Here is an 18,550-nt window from a genome sequence, read left to right as displayed (position 1 = left end):
ACTTTACCTACTCATGGTTTAAAACTTAACACTTTGCTCACCTAAGGTAACTTTTGTTAGGGCTCCGTTACCCACCTCTACCTTTGCCGTTGGAAAAACATATTTGTAAGGAAAAACAAACATAACAAAAATAAAATTGTTAGGGTTTTTCATTGCTTAAGAACTTCTATGAGAACAAAGTGGAGGAATAGCACACCAATCAGAGGGCTCAATGAAATCACTTTTAATCTATATCAATATCAACAATCTCCTAACAACTCAAAATTTTGAAACCAATTTTTACAACAAGACCAACAATCTCAAAACAATTAACAATGTTATTAACAAAAGAGAGTGAGATAGAGATAATCAATCAAAGAGTGAGGTAAAGAGAAATCTAGCTGTGGGTTTGGATTGCGGTAGATCAGCCATGGGTTTGGTGGCGTGGTTGCAGCCCTAGGTGTTACTTGTGCCTCTCCTAATTCTTGGTCCTTTTTTGCACAACCAAACACCACCAATCAAGGAAAGGAGGGAACCTTCCAACTTCAAACCCACCCCCAATTCCAACTTCAAACCCACTCCGAATCCCAACCATAGTAGTGAAACCTTGAATCATCAAATCTAAAACATCAAGTATCTAAATCGCTCATAACCCACAAGTTACCCAATCAACAACGTATTAGTTGGGACTTGATTTTAGAAGAAATGAGTGGATTTATGGGTTGTGGCTTTGGTTGTTGAGGCGAATAAGTTAGCTTCAGTGGAGGGCAAGCTTGGTGACATAGATCAACAACCATAGAGATCAGTGGAGATCGAAGTTGGAGATTTGATCTAGGAGATTGGCGAAGATTGAATTTGGGAGATCAATAGAGATTGGATTTAGGGGACTGGTGGAGATTAGATTTGGAAGATTAGTGGAGATTGGAGTGGTGGATCTGCTTCTCTATCTCTTTGGAATTTGGAGAGAATCTTATTAGTCACTCTCTCGGCTGACGTGATTTTTTGATGGTTTGGAAAAAGAAATTGATTGTTACTTGGTAGTTTACTTGATAAGCTATTCCTCCACTTTGTTCTCATAGAAGTTCTTAAGCAATCAAAACCCAAACTTTTTTATTTTTGTTATGTTTGTTTTTCCCTAAAAATATGTTTTTCCAATGGCAAAAGGAGAGGTGGGTAATGGAGCCCTAATAGAAATTACTTTAGGTGGGCAAAGTGTTAAGTTTTAAATCACGGGTAGGCAAAGTGAAAACGGACCTAACCATATGTAAGTTTACTGTAATTTCCCCTTTATTTTATTGAGTAGGATTGTAGCCTTAGGCTACAACTAATTTTGTATCAAAACTTTGTCCCCTGTCACAAGTCCAAAGCAAATCACTTTCAAATAAATATAATTAACCTAAATACTGTGCACATTTATAATGTCAACTGGAAAAAACAACAAAAGGGGGAAAAAAAAGGAACAAAGAAAACAAAATTGAGAACCAGCACCTTATATACACTTTGGTCTTTTCAATGCCCCAGATGGTTATTATTCAAAATGTTGTTTCAAATGAAAATCCCAGGCTGAGAGCAGCAGCACTGCTTAATCCTTTCTTTGTTTTATGACAAGTAATTAAGCAGCTCCGCTTGATCGTCTCCCGCTGCAAATAAGAATGAGGCATGTACTATCACCGAATGTCCTCTAAAGCAAATTCTTCATTATGATATCTTCCCTTGTGCATCTTTTCCAATGTTCTTGTTCTCAACAACTTCCCTTTCTGCAACGCCATTGGCAGCAATAGCATGCTTGCTACTTTCCCCAGTTTTCGAGGACCCAGCTACAGTTCCTTGGTTCCAACTTCCTGTACTAGCTTCCTCATCAAAACATTTGCTTCGTGCAGCATTTTCATCAGCAACTTCAGCCTGCTGTGGATCCCCATCTTTGTCACCCCTGCATTAAGAACCAGAACATTGGGCACAGGTCTATATTACTCTGCTAGCAGAAATAAAGAGAAATCTATTGCACAGAAATCAGTTGAGACCATAAAACACCAGCAGGCAATAGAGTGGTGATTTTAGAGATGTGCAATGGTAATCAAGATTCTCTGTAAAGTGGGTGGTCATTCAGGTAATGCCAAAAATTCATAAGTAACATTAAACACACCACCAAAATACAGTTTGAGTATATATAAGATGCAGTTTTAGTAGTTAAAAGTATGCAAGGAAGGTCTATGTGTCAAGCCAGCAAAAGGCTGGTCCAGACACAAGACATGTAAACATCTGAGCTACATGTTCATGGAAGCCAAGTTTACATCATTCCACCCCCTTGGAGTTCAATTGATAGGCCAGTGATAATGAAATCCTTTGTGGTGCCTTATGTTTGTGGTTCAAAACCCCACCTCTTCCATCCCCACACCTATCAAAAGAAAAATATTATCCACCCCCCTTTTCTCATCCCAAAACAAGAGGGATCATCAGTCATTTCATTCTTGCTTCCATCCATTTTTTATGGCTTCATTCAAGATTATGGACTTGTGCCTTGAATGCTATATAATTACAAATAGTCACCAACTTCTTTTTCTATATTGCACAAGCTCAATAAGGACAGAGACAAGGATTATTTATTTTGAGCTAGTATCATGTGGAAAAGGTAAATTATAACATAAATAAAGCATCAGCAATCCAAGACAGCAGCGGGTAGCCTTGACAGTAAAGTAAAGTCTCTTGGCATCACATTAGAAACCTAAGTTCAAACCCTGTTCACACTAGGGGTTACAAGGAAGGGGAAGTGCTACCCTTGTTGCATAGAACAGCCCTTGGACCCAGAAAAAATATACTAATAAAAAAATAATCCAACGCAGAAAAGTATGATTAGATTGGAGTGTCCTTGTAATAAACAGACCAATAAATTAGGACCAACCAAGCTGAAATGAGAAGAGCACAACTGAATTGTTTGGTTGAGGTGGGGGGAAATTGTGCATAACTTGCAGCCTGACTAGAAGACTGTTAGCTTTGGTCTGGCTGTTGTTTTTTGTGCTGTGGCAGTACTGCGTTTTATTGAAGAAAAAAAATTGTAATTTAAAAAACCACATACACTGAATAAATAACAAGCCCAACAGTGACAGCACCGAACGCCACAAAGTACATCCAGTCAACCTGAAAAGGATTATTAGCTTCAGATGTAAATTGCATATTTTAACAAATACATCTTACATGTGATTTAAATTTTTACCATAAAAAATTGATGACATAATTAGCATACAAACCTTCTCTTTGTATGCAAAGATGCGAATCACAACAGACCACATGTCTGAGGTCAACAAAGACAAGTTTAGCATTGTGGACCCATTAATCTGGCAAGGGAAAACCAAACTTGATTAGACAAGGTTTTGAGGCAGATAATACATCCCAAAATATTTAACATTTCTTTTTCCCTGCAATTTTTGAACCTAAGATCCCTACCTTCCCTTTCACTTTTGGTAAACAATTTAAAACTAAGATACTTGCCAATCCCTAAAAAACCTCCAAGTGGATGCCTGGGGCCCTTCAAGCTTCAACCAAATTGAAAATTCAAATTTTATTGGGCATGGGAAAAAAGAAATTCTAGCGTCCTCAATGGTTCAAGAACCATCAAGAAAAATTTAGAATAAGCAACTATAACCAAAGCAACCTCAACCTGAGAACAGAGACCAATGTAAGAGCACTAAAAAAAGTTATATGGCTCCTATTGATGATCGTCCTTCAGACTTCAATTTTAGACTCTTCATTCCATTTTTAGGCTATATTGTTACACATTTTGCGGGAACAAGAAGACATAATGAAATGCACAATCATTATATACTTCCAACTCATACCTTAAGCAAGATTGGGACTAATGAGTAAAAGAGAAACATAGCCACTGAAAATCCAACAAAAGGAAGTGCCTGAGACCACAACATGAACAAAAGCTTCTCATGTCAAATTCTAGTACAAAACAATGATTGAACATTTATATACATTAAATTGAATAAATAAATAAACAAAATAAAAGGCAAACCATTGCTTTATCAAATAACTGGCAGGTGCAGGGAAAACCTAAATATTTACATCCTAATCAAGTATTTTCCTCTTACATGAATTTGTAATCTTGAGTGGTTTTACTGATGAATTTATCCAAGTAGATTTTGGCTGGATCTATATATTTTTTTTCAGAATAATTCCAAATAAAATTCATCAAAATCTGCTATACTGAAATTTCTACTCCTACAAAATGTTTGTTACTCTTTGGTTACAGCTTGACTAGTGAATAGAGCCGTTGATCTTGAGATGGGTGAATATGATTGATGAGAGATCTGAAAGAATTGCGGCAAATGGTGAAAGAAGTTACAAAGAAGGTCAAGGCCTTATTGAACTTACAAGGCCATGAAAGAAAAGCTCTCAGCCTTGTCCAAATCCCACAAAATTGAATCCGAAGAGATCTCAAGATTACAAAAGAATCTTGAGAACATGACAGATGAAGAGTTACAGCTTCTTAAATTAACCAAACCAGCCCATGATTTTGAAGGCGACAATGAATATGTGGCTGATCAACATTCTGAAATTGATGGTAAAGAGATAATTACCTATGGAGAAGCTACTCTCATTTAAGAGGAGGTATTAAAGGCATCTCATAGTGCTGGTAGTGCGAGTGATCTAATGGTCATTACAAAAGATGATCCACCTGGACATCATCTCCACCAAAAGAAATTTTCTTGGGGTCCTGACCATTAAGCTAAGGTCCCTGAGTGTACAACAATTTCAATTTTCAAAATAACTTGGGACCAGCTAAACATACTCAAAGTGAAGTCCAAAGAAGATGGAAAAACAGTCAACTATGTTCATACGAGATGCTGTTGGTCACGTGTGGAAATGCATAAGCAAGGCTTGTGCACCTCCTTAAGATCAAGATGCCAAATTGTATATTGCAACTGACGAGGAGCTGTGCCAACCTAATAAAGAGGAAGGCCACTATGACATTGACTTGTTTGTCATTGGAGCTAGAAGTGGCAATTATTGTGCTTCTAGATTTTCACCTAGTTATGGAGCCAAGGCTGCAATTTGTGATCTTGAATTTCATCCAATCTGTTTAAAAGCTGTTGGAGGAACGTGTGTCATTCGTGGCTGTGCTTCTAAAACTATTTTTGAGCTTGGATCATCTTTTGGAGGTGAACTTGAGAGGATGCCAGAACTTACAAGTGGTATTTGCCTCTTCCTTGGTGCCAACTTAAGAAGATGAAGTGTGTGCAATCAAGATGTCATTGGCATATTGGTTTAGAGGCCAATCATCCATAATGAAGATAACAACAACACCAACTAGTGGGCGAGGTGTTTTGAAGGGAAGGGAAATGTTAGGAACCCCTCATTTGTTGTAATATCTTAATAATTCTTGTAATTCTATCCCTTCAACTAGCTAGTTAATTCCAAGTGGAATTGATAGGATTGAGTTAGTTAATGTTTATTACATGAATAAACCAAATTGTTGCTCAGTACTTTCCTTTCTCTTAATAATTCTTTGGAAGATAACTACCTTGAATTCAGTCAAATTCCTTTTAATTCTCACCCAATTTCATATAATTCTCCATCCATCCCCATTGGGAAACACCAGGTTCCTAACACCCTCCGAAACTTTTCAACAACCAAAAAGGATAGCAGGACGATTTTAATCCACATAAAACTTTATATTGCCTTAAAGATAGAATATTGAACATCTTTACCCTGTTGTAATCAAACTTGTAATTTTGTATGCATGAGCTACTTTGCCACTTAAAAGTAATGTGCTTCAAATATTTTTAATCAAAGCTGTAACAATAAATCAGATGGATGACTCTCCAAGAATATGGATCTAATTTCAGTCACTGGATGTGATGCATTTATGTGCGTGCGTGAGAGAGAGAGAGAGAGAGACAGACAGACAAACAGAGACAGACACTTACTTGCCCAGGTGTCCAGTGAATAGATCTGAGCGCATTGCGCTCAACAATGCTTCTGCAGAAATCATTAAGGGCTACAACTTTAAAATAGAATTGCATACATAAAACAACTGCACTACACTTGGACATTGAGTAGTTTCTTTGCTTCACAACATCCTCAACTTGCATTGAAATCAAGATGCAAGATGATTAATATCACCTGATGAAAGAACCTTTTCTAAAACAATACATGTCCAATGAAATGATCACCCCAGGAAACAATTAACTGAACCAAGGAACAAATTATTATATAAGTCCACTAAAATAGAAAGAACTTATAACCCTCATATAAGAATCAACACTTAGCTCTGAAATCAAGGATACATTTGGATAGCACTGACAATGGCACCGAAAAGACCCAGCATTGCCATGAGTTCAACTCTATCAGCATTCTTCACAAGAAACTCCTGCATTAGAAAGAAAATTAAGGCTTGACTTTGAAAATGTTGATTAACCATTACTAAATTATTTTTAAAAAAGAAGATACAAAATAAATCCACCTATAATAGTAGCCCTTTGAACGTCCATCAGGTGGCAGTGCCCAACTGACTAGGATATCAACAAAATGATTTCTTCTTTTGGCTACTAACCAAACAAAAAGCTAACTTTGAAACCATAAGTGTGTGAAGTGCCTCATTTTCTCATGTTTTAACAAAAAAAATCTAGCGGACATTAAAATGACCCTTAGGTGAGTAAAGTGCAATGTTTAAACAAAAAGTTGGCAAATAGACTTTCCTTCACACCACAGGTGATCAAAATGTATTTTATCCCAAGAGGAAAAGCATGGTGATAACTCTACCACTTTGGACAAACAAAGGCTTCCGAGTTCCAACAGTGATCATTTTCCATAAATTTACCGTAATAAATTAAGACAATGGAAACAATAATATGCTGCACCATCATGTCCATATCAAAACAATATGTACTTCATTCCTCCTCTCCCCCCCCCACCCCCCAAAATCCCCTCAAAATGTCTGCAACCTAGAGAAATGTTTGCATGAGCTTACCTCGCTGACATTACTGACAGCATATAGCGTGGCACCAGCAATAACAATTGCATCTCCTTTACGGGGATTGCTCCCTCCTGCAACCCATAATAGCGCACACAACATCAGAACAACTACTTAAATAGAAAGATCAAGTGTATGATACAGAAGATGTTGTTCACCTGCTCGATCACCGGCATGAACATCTGAAAAAACAACGAGGACTAGGCCAGCGATACAAACAATAACACCAGTTATCTTTCTGAATCTATATTTTGTTTTCAAGAAAAACCAGGTAAGAAACATGACAGATGGTATTGACCAACAATCAAGAAGCATGACGCTTGTCATAGATGTGTACTGATAGGCCATCACCACTGCACATCAAATGGAGATTAGATCAGTTGCAGTTAATTAAAAAAAAAAAAACATTTCGAGAAACAAATTAAAATACTAAAGACCCATCAACTTAGCAATATCATAAGATACATCCACCATAAAAATACTAAAGAATAATAATTAAATGAACAGTATACATGCATATAATTATCATACTAAAATACACCAGTCATTGACAACAAGATAGATATTCTTACCAAGATAGTTGGCTTCTACATCTACCAATCCAAGAGGCATGTAGTAATACCATTTTGCCTGCATGAATTTCAAAAGAAAATAAAGTAGGTAGTCTTTAGATATTTAACATTAGAAAATGGGTAAAGACAACAATGAAAGGAGCAATAACTAAATGAACTAAATGGGCCTTTCTCCTCCTCATCTTCAACTCACACATCTCAAGGGTACTGATACTGACTCTTCTTAACCAGGATTCCTTCTACCCATCCACCAGAAACATTGTTAAAACTAAAATAGCTATGTGATGACCGTGTCATTTCTTATTGCTCACAAAAAGCCTGCTCCCTAAGTGCAGCTCAAATTGTGGCAATTTATGAAAAATTGCCACCCACCCACCAAAACTAGTTGCCAGGTAATCCAGGAGCATTCAACTCTGATGGGCTAGCAGTTATGCTCAGGATGAAAAGGTTTTTCAAATACAACTGTTGAGTTTTACATTAGAAGCACATATTCACATGAACTGTCCAAGTAGAATATCCTATGAGCTATAATCATTTTTTATTTTTGGTAAGTAAAGAAGATTTTATTCAACTCAGAAAAAAAAGAGTCACCCAAGTGTATAGGATGTCTAATAATTCATTGTTCTCTCCAGAGAGTGTGTTTTCTCAGTCTTGTCAGCCATCACTGGATACTGATATTGATCAAGAAATTAAAATTAAAAATAAGAAAAACAAAAATAAGGAAGCAACAAATAGGTTGACAAAAAGTAACTGCACCGGATGATGAAACTAATACATACAACAAAGCTGACTGATATTTTCCAGAGTATAATGTTATTATTATTAGCAGCTTGATCCTACATTTTTTCAACCCGGAATAAACAAAGGATGATTTCATTCACATATAATTTTAAAAATCATTTGAATGTAGACATTTCAAATGCATAAAAATAAAAGCAAAAAAAGCATAAAACCATTGGAATAACCTTGAGTGCTTTCTTCCGGTAAATCACAATACTTCCATAGACAATCGCCAAGAGCAAGTAGTTTAGAAAAGACTGTGAAGTTGGGACATTGATACCTAGAAAACATGATAAAATATTCTGAAAAATTTATCAACATTTTCTAATACCAAGATTATGAACGAATAAATGTCAAGAATAAGAGACTAGGTAATATGATATCCAACAGTATATATCAGAAACCAGTACCAATATACAGAGCATATATATATATATATTTATTTATTTATTCTGTTGAATCTTTCTTGGTGTGAAAAAATTTATAAAAAAAAAGAAAAAGAAAAAGAAATTTATATGAGAATCTTGAACAGAATACCTTGAACACAACCTCACTACACTAAGACCAATCAAGTAGGAAATCATTGACAAAAAGCAAATTTTAAACCTCTATGAAATTTGAACCAAGAAACACATAATAATATGTGAGTATAACAAAATTTATCAAACAGAACCATAAGAATATTGGCTTCCTTGGATCAATATTTCAAACAGTCATGATTTTGACTAAAATCTTCATGCCCGATTGGAACCAATATATCAAAGAAACACTAACTATAATTGAAACATCATAGAACAAATGCAAATTCCAAAATGTCTGGAAACTGCAAAAGTTCAAAAACTTTCCAGAAACCTATTGAATTTCAATACTTTTTATTATTATTATTAAGATTACTCTCTGTAGGGCCAGTCATTATGAACATAAGAACCATTGCTATGAATTGTAAGTACAAAAAAAGTATAGCTTCATGTTTGAGACAACTAAAGACAAAAGATGTAACAGACACATAAATACACAAAGGCATCATCAATATACCTCCTTTAGCGAGTTCAGAAGATGTGAAACCAGTGGAAGTGATCAAAAGTGAGAGAAACTGTCCCAACCCAAGACCTATCAAAGTCTTTTTGGTCCAAAACTGCTTAAAGCTCATCATTTTTTCACAACACAGATTTTCCAAAGCAAAAACCCAACAAGGAATTGATATATATTTTTCAAGAAAAACAAAAACCCAATTCAGAAAACAACAAAATACTCAGAAACCCATTTGCAGAAGCCCCATTTGTGAGTGTGTATGGAGCTTCTGAGGGCCTGAGTTTTGAGTTTTTGTTGTTGTTTTTGTTTTGGAGTCAAACACAAAGGACTGCAATGAAATGTGAATGAAAGCGAGTGAAAGAGAGGTTTTATCTTAGATGCCAAAGTGAATAAAGTGCGGTGGAAGTTCCCAAATTCTAAATGAGAATGATTGCAGCCGTCGAATTTTTGAGAGTGTTGTCAATGATTACGCAAACCGTTTTTGTTTTTTTTTTTTTGGGTTAAATTTTTGTTTTCTTTTGTTTATTTTGTTTCCTTTAACTTTTACTAGTTTTTTTTTTGGTAATCCACTGTTACTAGTTGATATTATTGACTAAAACAATTTTTTTAATGTAACTATTAATTAATTAATTATTTTTAAAATAATCTATTAATACTTTGATAGTACTGTATTTGAGCTGGACAGTTTTTTTCGGAGAACTCCTGATAATATTAAGAAAAATTTTGGTGTCACACCCAATTACATAACTTTGTCCACAACTCGTCCATATGGCAAGTTGTGGTTGGTAGAGGAGTGTCTCCACATGAACCCACCATCACCCTTCCACCAACCACAACTTGCCACATAAGTGAGTTGTGGGCAAAGTTGTGTAATTGGGTATGGTACCAGAATTTCTCTAATATTATACCATGCCTACATTTATTATTAGGGGAAGTTTCATGGCGTTTGCTCTTGATAACATGCTAAAACAATTTTTTTTAATGTAACTATTAATTAATTAATTTATTTTTACAAAAAAAAAAATCTATTAATACTTCGATAGTTCTGTATTTGAGCTGGATTGTTTTTTGGGAGATTCCCAATAATATTATACCATGCATGCATTTATTATTAGGGAGGGTTTCAACTTATGATGTCTGCTCTTGATAATAGCTCTTTTATCATCTCATCAGACCAAAATACCAATCAATTTTTGGGTAGACAAGGATTAAACTTCAGATCTCTTATTTAACTACTTCCTCCGTCCCACTTTGTTCGTCCTCTATTCTATTTTTGGATGTCCCAAAATATTGTCCTGTTTCTAAAAATAAAAGTCAATAATTTACTAATATTCCTATTATACCCCTATTTTATTAATAATTCAAATTTTTGATAAATTTATTTAAGGGTAGTTTTGGAAACTTATACGTTTTTAAAAGGTAGATAAGACAATAAATGATGTTCTCTTAAAAAGTTTGACTTTTCAAACATGATAAACAAAGTGAGATGGAGGGAGTATTAGAGACTTTGGATGCTAAGAGCACTAGTATTGGGGGTGTAAACACTCCTCAGTTGCTATTTTACAACCTAAGTCTCCAAAACTCACTCCATCTGGGTTTGTAAACTTAAAAAAAATTGCAACCTATGAATAGTAAGGTTGTATATATGCAACCTTACTATTCATAGGTTGTAAAAAAAAAATTATTTTAATATGTGGTTGAGTGTGAAGAAAAAAAGTAATAGGGGAAAAAGAAAGACAATAATACTTTTTATTATTTTATTAGGTAGTTTATATTATTTATTGGGTTGTATGTAAAAAAAAAAAAAAAGGGATGTAGAGTGAGTTGTAAAATAAGTTGGTAAAATAGATAAAGTAGTGTTTGAGAATGTAAAATAGGTTTTTTTTTTTTTTTTTTTTTTTTTTTTTTTTTTTGCGTCCCTAATTCTCTAAGCATCAATACTCAGTCTTGCATATGTAATAATATGCCATATTTTAGTATCAAAGCACAAAAAAACCTATTACTCAATTTTGCAATTGTAAAAAAATTTGCAATTGTGCTATAATACCATCCTAATTTTATAATGGTTCTGTAGCTCACTTGCAAAATTAAAATAATATTTTTTATTCTTTCACCTCAAAAATCATCTTCCTCTTTCTCTCTCTCCCTAACTCACCACTAAATTGAAATACTGTTTTTTATTGTTTAGGTTATATACTTTATTGTGTAGATATATTTGACGAGTAGTGTAAAATGGTCGTCTATAAAGTGACCGTCATTACCAAGGATGACCATCATTACTAAGGACGATTGTAAGCATACATTCATGCTCAGATATAAATTCCTCAATTAAATGGTGCAAGTGTAACGGATGTACAATCTTTTCAGCCACTAGCACACCACTGTTACAACTACCTCAAGCTGATTATTACACAGCAATTACAGAACATTGAATGGCTAAGTTAAATAGCTATTAAATGAGCATTTAAGCCTCCAGCTTAACCATAACTAATGGATAGCGATAAAACGTTCGTCCATATTGCAAATCGTCCATGTTAATGACAGGTAAAAGTATGGATAAGTGTAAATGCATTAGTTCTAGACAAAATTTAATGTTCAAATGATAAATGAGCACGGAGCTGTTAGTGCCTTTCAATTATGCACATTTAATAGCTGTTACAGAAGTTAAAGGGTTGAGGATAAATGGTCATTATTAGGCCATAAATCCTCGGTACAACATTAGAGAGGCCATTAAATTGAGCATTTACTCATACAAAGGCTATATAAACCTAGGAGAGACAAGTAAGTAGGGCAGGTTGAACACACACACAAATTACTTTACAGATTATAGATTTTTAAAGAGTTTAAGCTAATTTAAGCATCGGAGGGTTCTTGGCAAGCCCCAAACCAGTGTCATTATTTGCTTAGTGCTTTTTTTGGTACAGGACCCCTAGCTCATTCATAGTATTGACAAGGAACATATTAATGAACTCTAGGTCATCCATCATACTGACGAGGAACATACTGATGAGGTGAAATTCTACTTCATCAATATTATTTTAAGAGATAGGTTCAAACTACACATGGTGTAGCTCTTTAGAATCAAAGCTGTGGAGACTTTGGATGCTAAGAGCACTAGTATTGGGGATGTAAACACTCCTCAGTTGCCATTTTACAACCTAAGTCTCCAAAACTCACTCCATCTGGGTTTGTAAACTTAAAAAAAATTGCAACCTATGAATAGTAAGGTTGTATATATGCAACCTTACTATTCATAGGTTGTAAAAAAAATATTATTTTAATATGTGGTTAAGTGTGAAGAAAAAAAGTGATAGCGGAAAAAGAGAGACAATAATACTTTTTATTATTTTATTAGGTAGTTTATATCATGGATGTCAATACCGTACCGTACCGGCCGGAATATACCGTACCGGCCAGCAATCCGGTACACTCAACCCCCCTGTTTCGAACCGGAAAAAATACCGGCCGTACCGGCCTCGTACCGGCCGTACCGGCCAATTTCGGGCAATACCGGCCGGTAACTAAAAAAATTTTTTTTTTTTTTTTTTTTTTTTTTTTTTTTTTTTTTTAAGTTTTGTAATTTTTGAATTTTTGTTAGGACAAAATGGTAACTTATTTATATTAACTTATTAGTATTATTTGTTTTCTTAGTATGCAATGATAACTTTTAAGCTTTCTATTTTATTTTTTTATTTTTTTCCCTTTTAATTGATACTAAAGTCTAAAACCATGAATAACTAGTTCTAAATTGAGGAAATGTTTTATGGTAAACTTTTATATTTATTATAATATATATATACACAAACACATACATACATATATATATATATATATATATATTTATATTTATAAATATAAAAAATAGCGGTAAACCCGAAACGGTACACCGGTATTGACCGGTATCCGAAATATATCGTACCGATGGCCAAACCGGTACGGCCTCCGGTACGGTATTGACATCCTTGGTTTATATTATTTTATTAGATTGTATGTAAAAAAAAAAAAATGGGATATAGAGTGAGTTGTAAAATAAGTTGATAAAATAGATAAAGTAGTGTTTGAGAATGTAAAATAGGTTTTTTTTTAAAATTTTTTTATTGCATCCCTAATTCTCTAAGCATTAGTACTCGGTCTTGCATATGTTATAATATGCCATATTTTAGTATCAAAGCACAAAAAAACCTATTACTCAATCTTGCAATTGTAAAAAAATTTGCAATTGTGCTATAATACCATCCTAATTTTATAATGGTTCTGTAGCTCACTTGCAAAATTAAAATAATATTTTTTATTCTTTCACCTCAAAAATCATCTTCCTCTTTCTCTCTCTCCCTAACTCACCACTAAATTGAAATACTGTTTTTTATTGTTTAGGTTATATACTTTATTGTGTAGATATATTTGACGAGTAGTGTAAAATGGTCTTCTATAAAGTGACCGTCATTACCAAGGACGACCGTCATTACTAAGGACGATTGTAAGCACACATTCATGCTCAGATATAAATTCCTCAATTAAATGGTGCAAGTGTAACAGATGTACAACCTTTTCAGCCACTAGCACACCACTGTTACAATTACCTCAAGCTGATCATTACATAGCAATTACAGAACATTGAATGGCTAAGTTAAATGGCTATTAAATGAGCGTTTAAGCCTCCAGCTTAACCATAACTAATGGATAGCGATAAAACGCTCGTCCATATTGCAAATCGTCCATGTTAATGACAAGTAAAAAAGTATGGATAAGCGTAAATGCATTAGTTCCAGACAAAATTTAATGTCCAAATGATAAATGAGCACAGAGTTATTACTGCCTTTCAATTATGCGCATTTAATAGCCGTTATAGAAGTTAAAGGATTGAGGATAAATGGTCATTATTAGGCCATAAATCCTCGGTACAACATTAGAGAGGCCATTAAATTGAGCATTTACTCATACAAAGGCTATATAAACCTAGGAGAGACAAGTAAGTAGGGCAGGTTGAACATACACACAAATTACTCTACAGATTACAGATTTTTTAAGAGTTTAAGCTAATTTAAGCATCGGAAGGTTGTTGGCAAATCCCAAACCAGTGTCATTATTTGCTTAGTGCTTTTTTTGGTACAGGATCCCTGGGTCATCTATAGTACTGACGAGGAACATATTAACGAGCTCTAGGTCATCCATCATACTGACAAGGAACATACTGATGAGGTGAAATTTTGCTTCATTAATATTATTTTAAGAGATAGGTTCAAATTACAATTGGTGTAACATTTTAGAATTACACCTTTTTTAAACCATTGGATTTAAGTAGACCCAACGGTTGAAAAAAATTATAATTATTACAAATATTTTGATTAGAATCTAATTAATTACCTTCATTTATTACTTTCTAAATTTATCTCTAAACTCTAAAAAAGTTTGACCTCTCTCTCTCTCCACAGTTTGCCAGCAGGAAAAAAAAAAAAAAAAAAAAAAAAAAAATCCAAAATGGCGTACAAAGATGCTGTTGCTGGCGTACAGCCATATCCTCAGCCCATCTCAGCGCTGCCTACCACAAATGCTTCAACAGGTTCCAACCTCCAAATCCGAATCCATGCTTCTTCTTTTTTAATTTATGAGGGAAAAAGGGAGCGCAATTGTGGCCGCATTATGCTTGTGGTGGCGCTTGTTCGAACCCGTGGCTTCGCTGTTTTTCCTGCCTTTCAACTTTCTATTCTACATTGTTAGGTCTCCGTTCAGAGCCATGCGCCCTCTGTTTGTCGCCTGGATGTTTATCATGACTCTTATCACTCATGACTCTTGATGTGATATTGGATTCGGATTAGTATCAAAGTGCTCTGTAATTTTCTTTTTAAGATCTTTTTAGGGACCAAGGAAGGAAAATATGAGTAATACCTTTCATTTTTGGGTAATTCTGATTACTTTCCAAGTTTTTGTGATAATTTCAATTAACAATATATAAATGGCGTCACAGAATTAAATATAAATTCCTAAAATCATGAAGTTGACTATAATTTCAATTAACAATATATTGACATTTTGATCATGCAATTTGGCTACTCTATTTGCATATCTTATAACGTGTGATAAGCAACCTTGGAAGCTGGTGTTGGCGTGTTGCTATCAATGAGAGTTCAGTTTTTATAATCGCAACTAGATGAGTGATTCATGTTTGCAGTGGAAGTCAAATGTAAAAGGAACCTTTGTGGCTATGAATGCCAAAACGAACCATCACGATTGCTTTGGATAATTGGATCATCTTTTCTGGCTCTCCACGTCTTCATGTGAATGTTTCTAGTGAATTGATGATGCCGTAAAATCACCAGTGAGCTACACGATCCATGCTCGCTCAAACTAACAACCTGCAAGAAGAAAGAAGTGATCTCGCTGAGGGCACCGGTGTGGTGTCGGCCAAATACTCTTCGACGGTCAAGTTAGAATTGTTCTCAACTCTAGAGTGTTAGAGAGAATAGATTATGCGTACCTTGATTTGCGAGGGTATTGAGACTTTTATAGTAGTAGGTTGACCTCTCCTCCTTGATGTGGAAGTCTTTTCCTTATAGGAATCCTCTTGAGTAATCCCAAACGTGATGGACAAGACATTTCCTTGTAGAGGGGATTTAACGTGCGTATCTTCTGGAATGCTCTTTGCGCTAGGTTTTTGATTTCCTTGGAGACTCTACGTGTGCAACAAGAATATGGAACTGCTCTAGGCCCCTGGGCTCTACTGTTACCGGCCCATGGGCTCGGATTCGTCAGGCCCAATTTGGTGAAAGTCCATTGTGCTAAATTTTGCCCCTTCAGCTGCCCCCTTCACCCTATGGGCCTGTCACTACTTATATGGACGGACCCTTTGGGTGACAGTTTGGTGTTATTTGGGGTTAACGTTCAAAGAAAATTTAGGACGGCAGATTAAGATTACTGAAGTTGATGGTTCTCCAGGAGAAGACGGATTGCGACTATTTGATGACAGGTTGTCAAGCATTTATGAGCATGCCACGTGTCGCTTTTCGATTGGATTGTCTATCGGATCGAAGCGTCGCTTCGTCTTCCGTGCACTTCAGGTATATATATAACACTTCTCAATCCTCATTTCTTCATTTTACAGCCAAAACACATTGTCAGAGCGCCACCGTCAGCCTTTTTAGAGCAATCCGTCGTACATACAAACCCGTTGACCATACAACCGTCGACCTTCAGTTACTTCAAAGAATGGTGAGTATCGCTATTCTCATTTACAAGTCTTGTATTTGGAAATTATATTTAGCTAGATCTAAACAACCGTCAATACTCTTAGACCCGTCAGTTTTAGGTTTTACTGTCAATTGTAGGAAATGTCTAGTGCGTCGAGTAATCAGTCAGTGGTTCGTGACGGGACGGAATACAAGGAAGTATACCTGTCCGATCATAAAGACCAAGAGAGTCCCGGCGAAGAGAGGAGTCCGTCCGCCTCTTCCTCGTCCTCAACAAATGAGGATATGGAGATGGTTGAAGTAGAAGAAACGTTTGATGACAGCGAGGATCTATCATCGGGACCCGTCGTTTGTGCTGATGGACTTAGGGAGTTCATCATGCTACCAGAGTGGACGGTGCATAAATTCAATTCCGTCATTAAGGAGAAACATTTTAGCACATTTAGGGTTAACTTTCAAAATCCAGACTATATTCCAATCCGTCTGCCCTACGTATCAGAGAAATGCTATTACGACGGGGTAGAAGGTGTCAGAGTATATGAACAAATGCTGAAGGTGGGACTTAGGTTTCCGCTAAGTACGTTGCATAGAGAGCTTTTAAAATATCTGGGTCTATCTGTCAACCAGATATCCCCAAATACCTGGAGGGTCTTCATAGCCATGGAGATTCTCTATGGTGCAATGACAGACGGTGCACGGAGGCTGACGGTGAGTGAATTCCTTCATTGCTACCGTCCAGACGAGATTGACAAGTCAAGGGGAATTTATAGTTTTGCTAGTAGGAGCCCAATGCTGAAGGTCATTTTTGAAACACCTGATTCAAATAGAGACTGGAAGAGCCGTTATTTCTTCCTAAAGGGTGACAGATGGATGAGCCGTCCAGAAGAGATGGAGTTCATGCCCGTCGACACAACTTGGGGGGTTTTACATTCATCTCGTATGCATCCGTCACATTTTCTTAATATTTTACATTCGTCAGTTATAGTTGTTTTCTTTAACCGTCTATTTCCTCTGCAGGTAGACGGCGCCCCCAAGTCAGTATTGAGGAGTTTAGTTTCCTAGAAAGGATTTTTCAGAAGACGAAGCCGGAAGAAAGGACTTGGGCGAAGTTGGTAAATCCGAGAACAATCCATTGGTATTGTGACGGTCCCGAACCTACCCGTGAAGCCATCAGATACGACGAAAGAGTTCACAAACGTAAGTCCGTCATCTTTTACTTCGCATGAATAGTTTTAATTTATGTAAATAACTTCATCCATCTTGTATTACAGAGATGGATGACGCAAAGATGAGGGCACTGATAAAATCACAGGCCGCCAAGCAAAAGGAGTCGGGCGAGGTTGTGGTTCCTAAGGGGACGGTGTCTTCGGTAAAGAGGAAACAGCCGTCTAAATCTGACCGTCCACATAAGCAGCAGAAGTTCCCTTTGGAACCCGTCGTAGGGTTGATGGCTGAGGGTGATAAGACCGTCACCCCTGCAAAACAAGGTTCTGGCAAGGGCTTAATGAAGGCTCCGTCCACTAGCCAGGAGAAGCTTCCCCCTATTTTCCGTGACGACTCCAAATTTGCCTTGGAGAAACTTTCATAAATTATTTCCTCGGAGGACTATGAGGACTTGGGTAATCATTTGACGGAGGCAATGGGGGAGACGGGTCTCTTTGCCATTGCACAGGTAACTTTTATCCGTCGATTTAAGTCCGTCTATTTTGCTTAGCTTTTTGTTTAACACCTTTTAACTTGTTTATTTCAGTCCTTAGTTATGATGAAGGGCCTAATGGACCGGTGTCTAAACCGTGAGGCGGTTCTTGAACGTGTACGAGCAAAGGCAGAGCAGACGGAGGATGAACTTGGTCAACTTCATAAGTGGAAGTCTACAATGGAGAAGAAGTTTGACCTTTCAGAATAGGCGAGAAAAGAGCTTGAGCAGAGGACGGAGGAAGCTGGGAAGGCCTTGGAAGCCAAAGAAAAGGAAGTCCAAGACTTGAAGGAACAGCTCCGTCAAGCTAAGGAGGTTGCGGTCCGTGAAT

The 18,550-nt window shown here is 36.2% G+C and overlaps 1 protein-coding gene across 1 annotated transcript; it reads right to left on the bottom strand.

Annotated features, from left to right (window-relative positions):
- Positions 1–1,337: 1,337 nt before the first annotated feature.
- LOC126701734 (uncharacterized) lies at positions 1,338–9,779 on the bottom strand. Its single transcript, XM_050400074.1, has 11 exons — positions 9,343–9,779; positions 8,493–8,587; positions 7,528–7,585; positions 7,114–7,308; positions 6,953–7,029; positions 6,270–6,352; positions 5,910–5,961; positions 3,813–3,881; positions 3,225–3,311; positions 3,053–3,114; positions 1,338–1,909 (listed from the first exon to the last, which is right to left on the bottom strand). The coding sequence occupies exons 1-11, from the start codon at positions 9,458–9,460 to the stop codon at positions 1,678–1,680; spliced, it is 1,128 nt and encodes a 375-aa protein (XP_050256031.1). The 5' UTR covers positions 9,461–9,779; the 3' UTR covers positions 1,338–1,677.
- Between the last annotated feature and the right edge of the window lie 8,771 nt (positions 9,780–18,550).

Source organism: Quercus robur, chromosome 10, assembly GCF_932294415.1.
Source record: "Quercus robur chromosome 10, dhQueRobu3.1, whole genome shotgun sequence".
NCBI classification, from domain to species: domain Eukaryota; kingdom Viridiplantae; phylum Streptophyta; class Magnoliopsida; order Fagales; family Fagaceae; genus Quercus; species Quercus robur.
The sequence above is the reverse complement of the archived record's forward strand: the minus strand, read 5'-3'. Positions and strand labels throughout refer to the sequence as shown.

What these genes read in the sequence shown, in the direction of transcription:
- LOC126701734 (XM_050400074.1), bottom strand. Translation starts at nt 9,460, where the DNA reads ATGATGAGCTTTAAGCAGTTTTGGACCAAAAAGACTTTGATAGGTCTT. An exon ending in TGTAGAAGCCAACTATCTTG is followed by an intron (nt 7,309 to 7,527) that starts GTAAGAATATCT and finishes TTTGATGTGCAG; the next exon opens with TGGTGATGGCCTATCAGTAC. An exon ending in ATTGTCAGTGCTATCCAAAT is followed by an intron (nt 5,962 to 6,269) that starts GTATCCTTGATT and finishes TGATTTCTGCAG; the next exon opens with AAGCATTGTTGAGCGCAATG.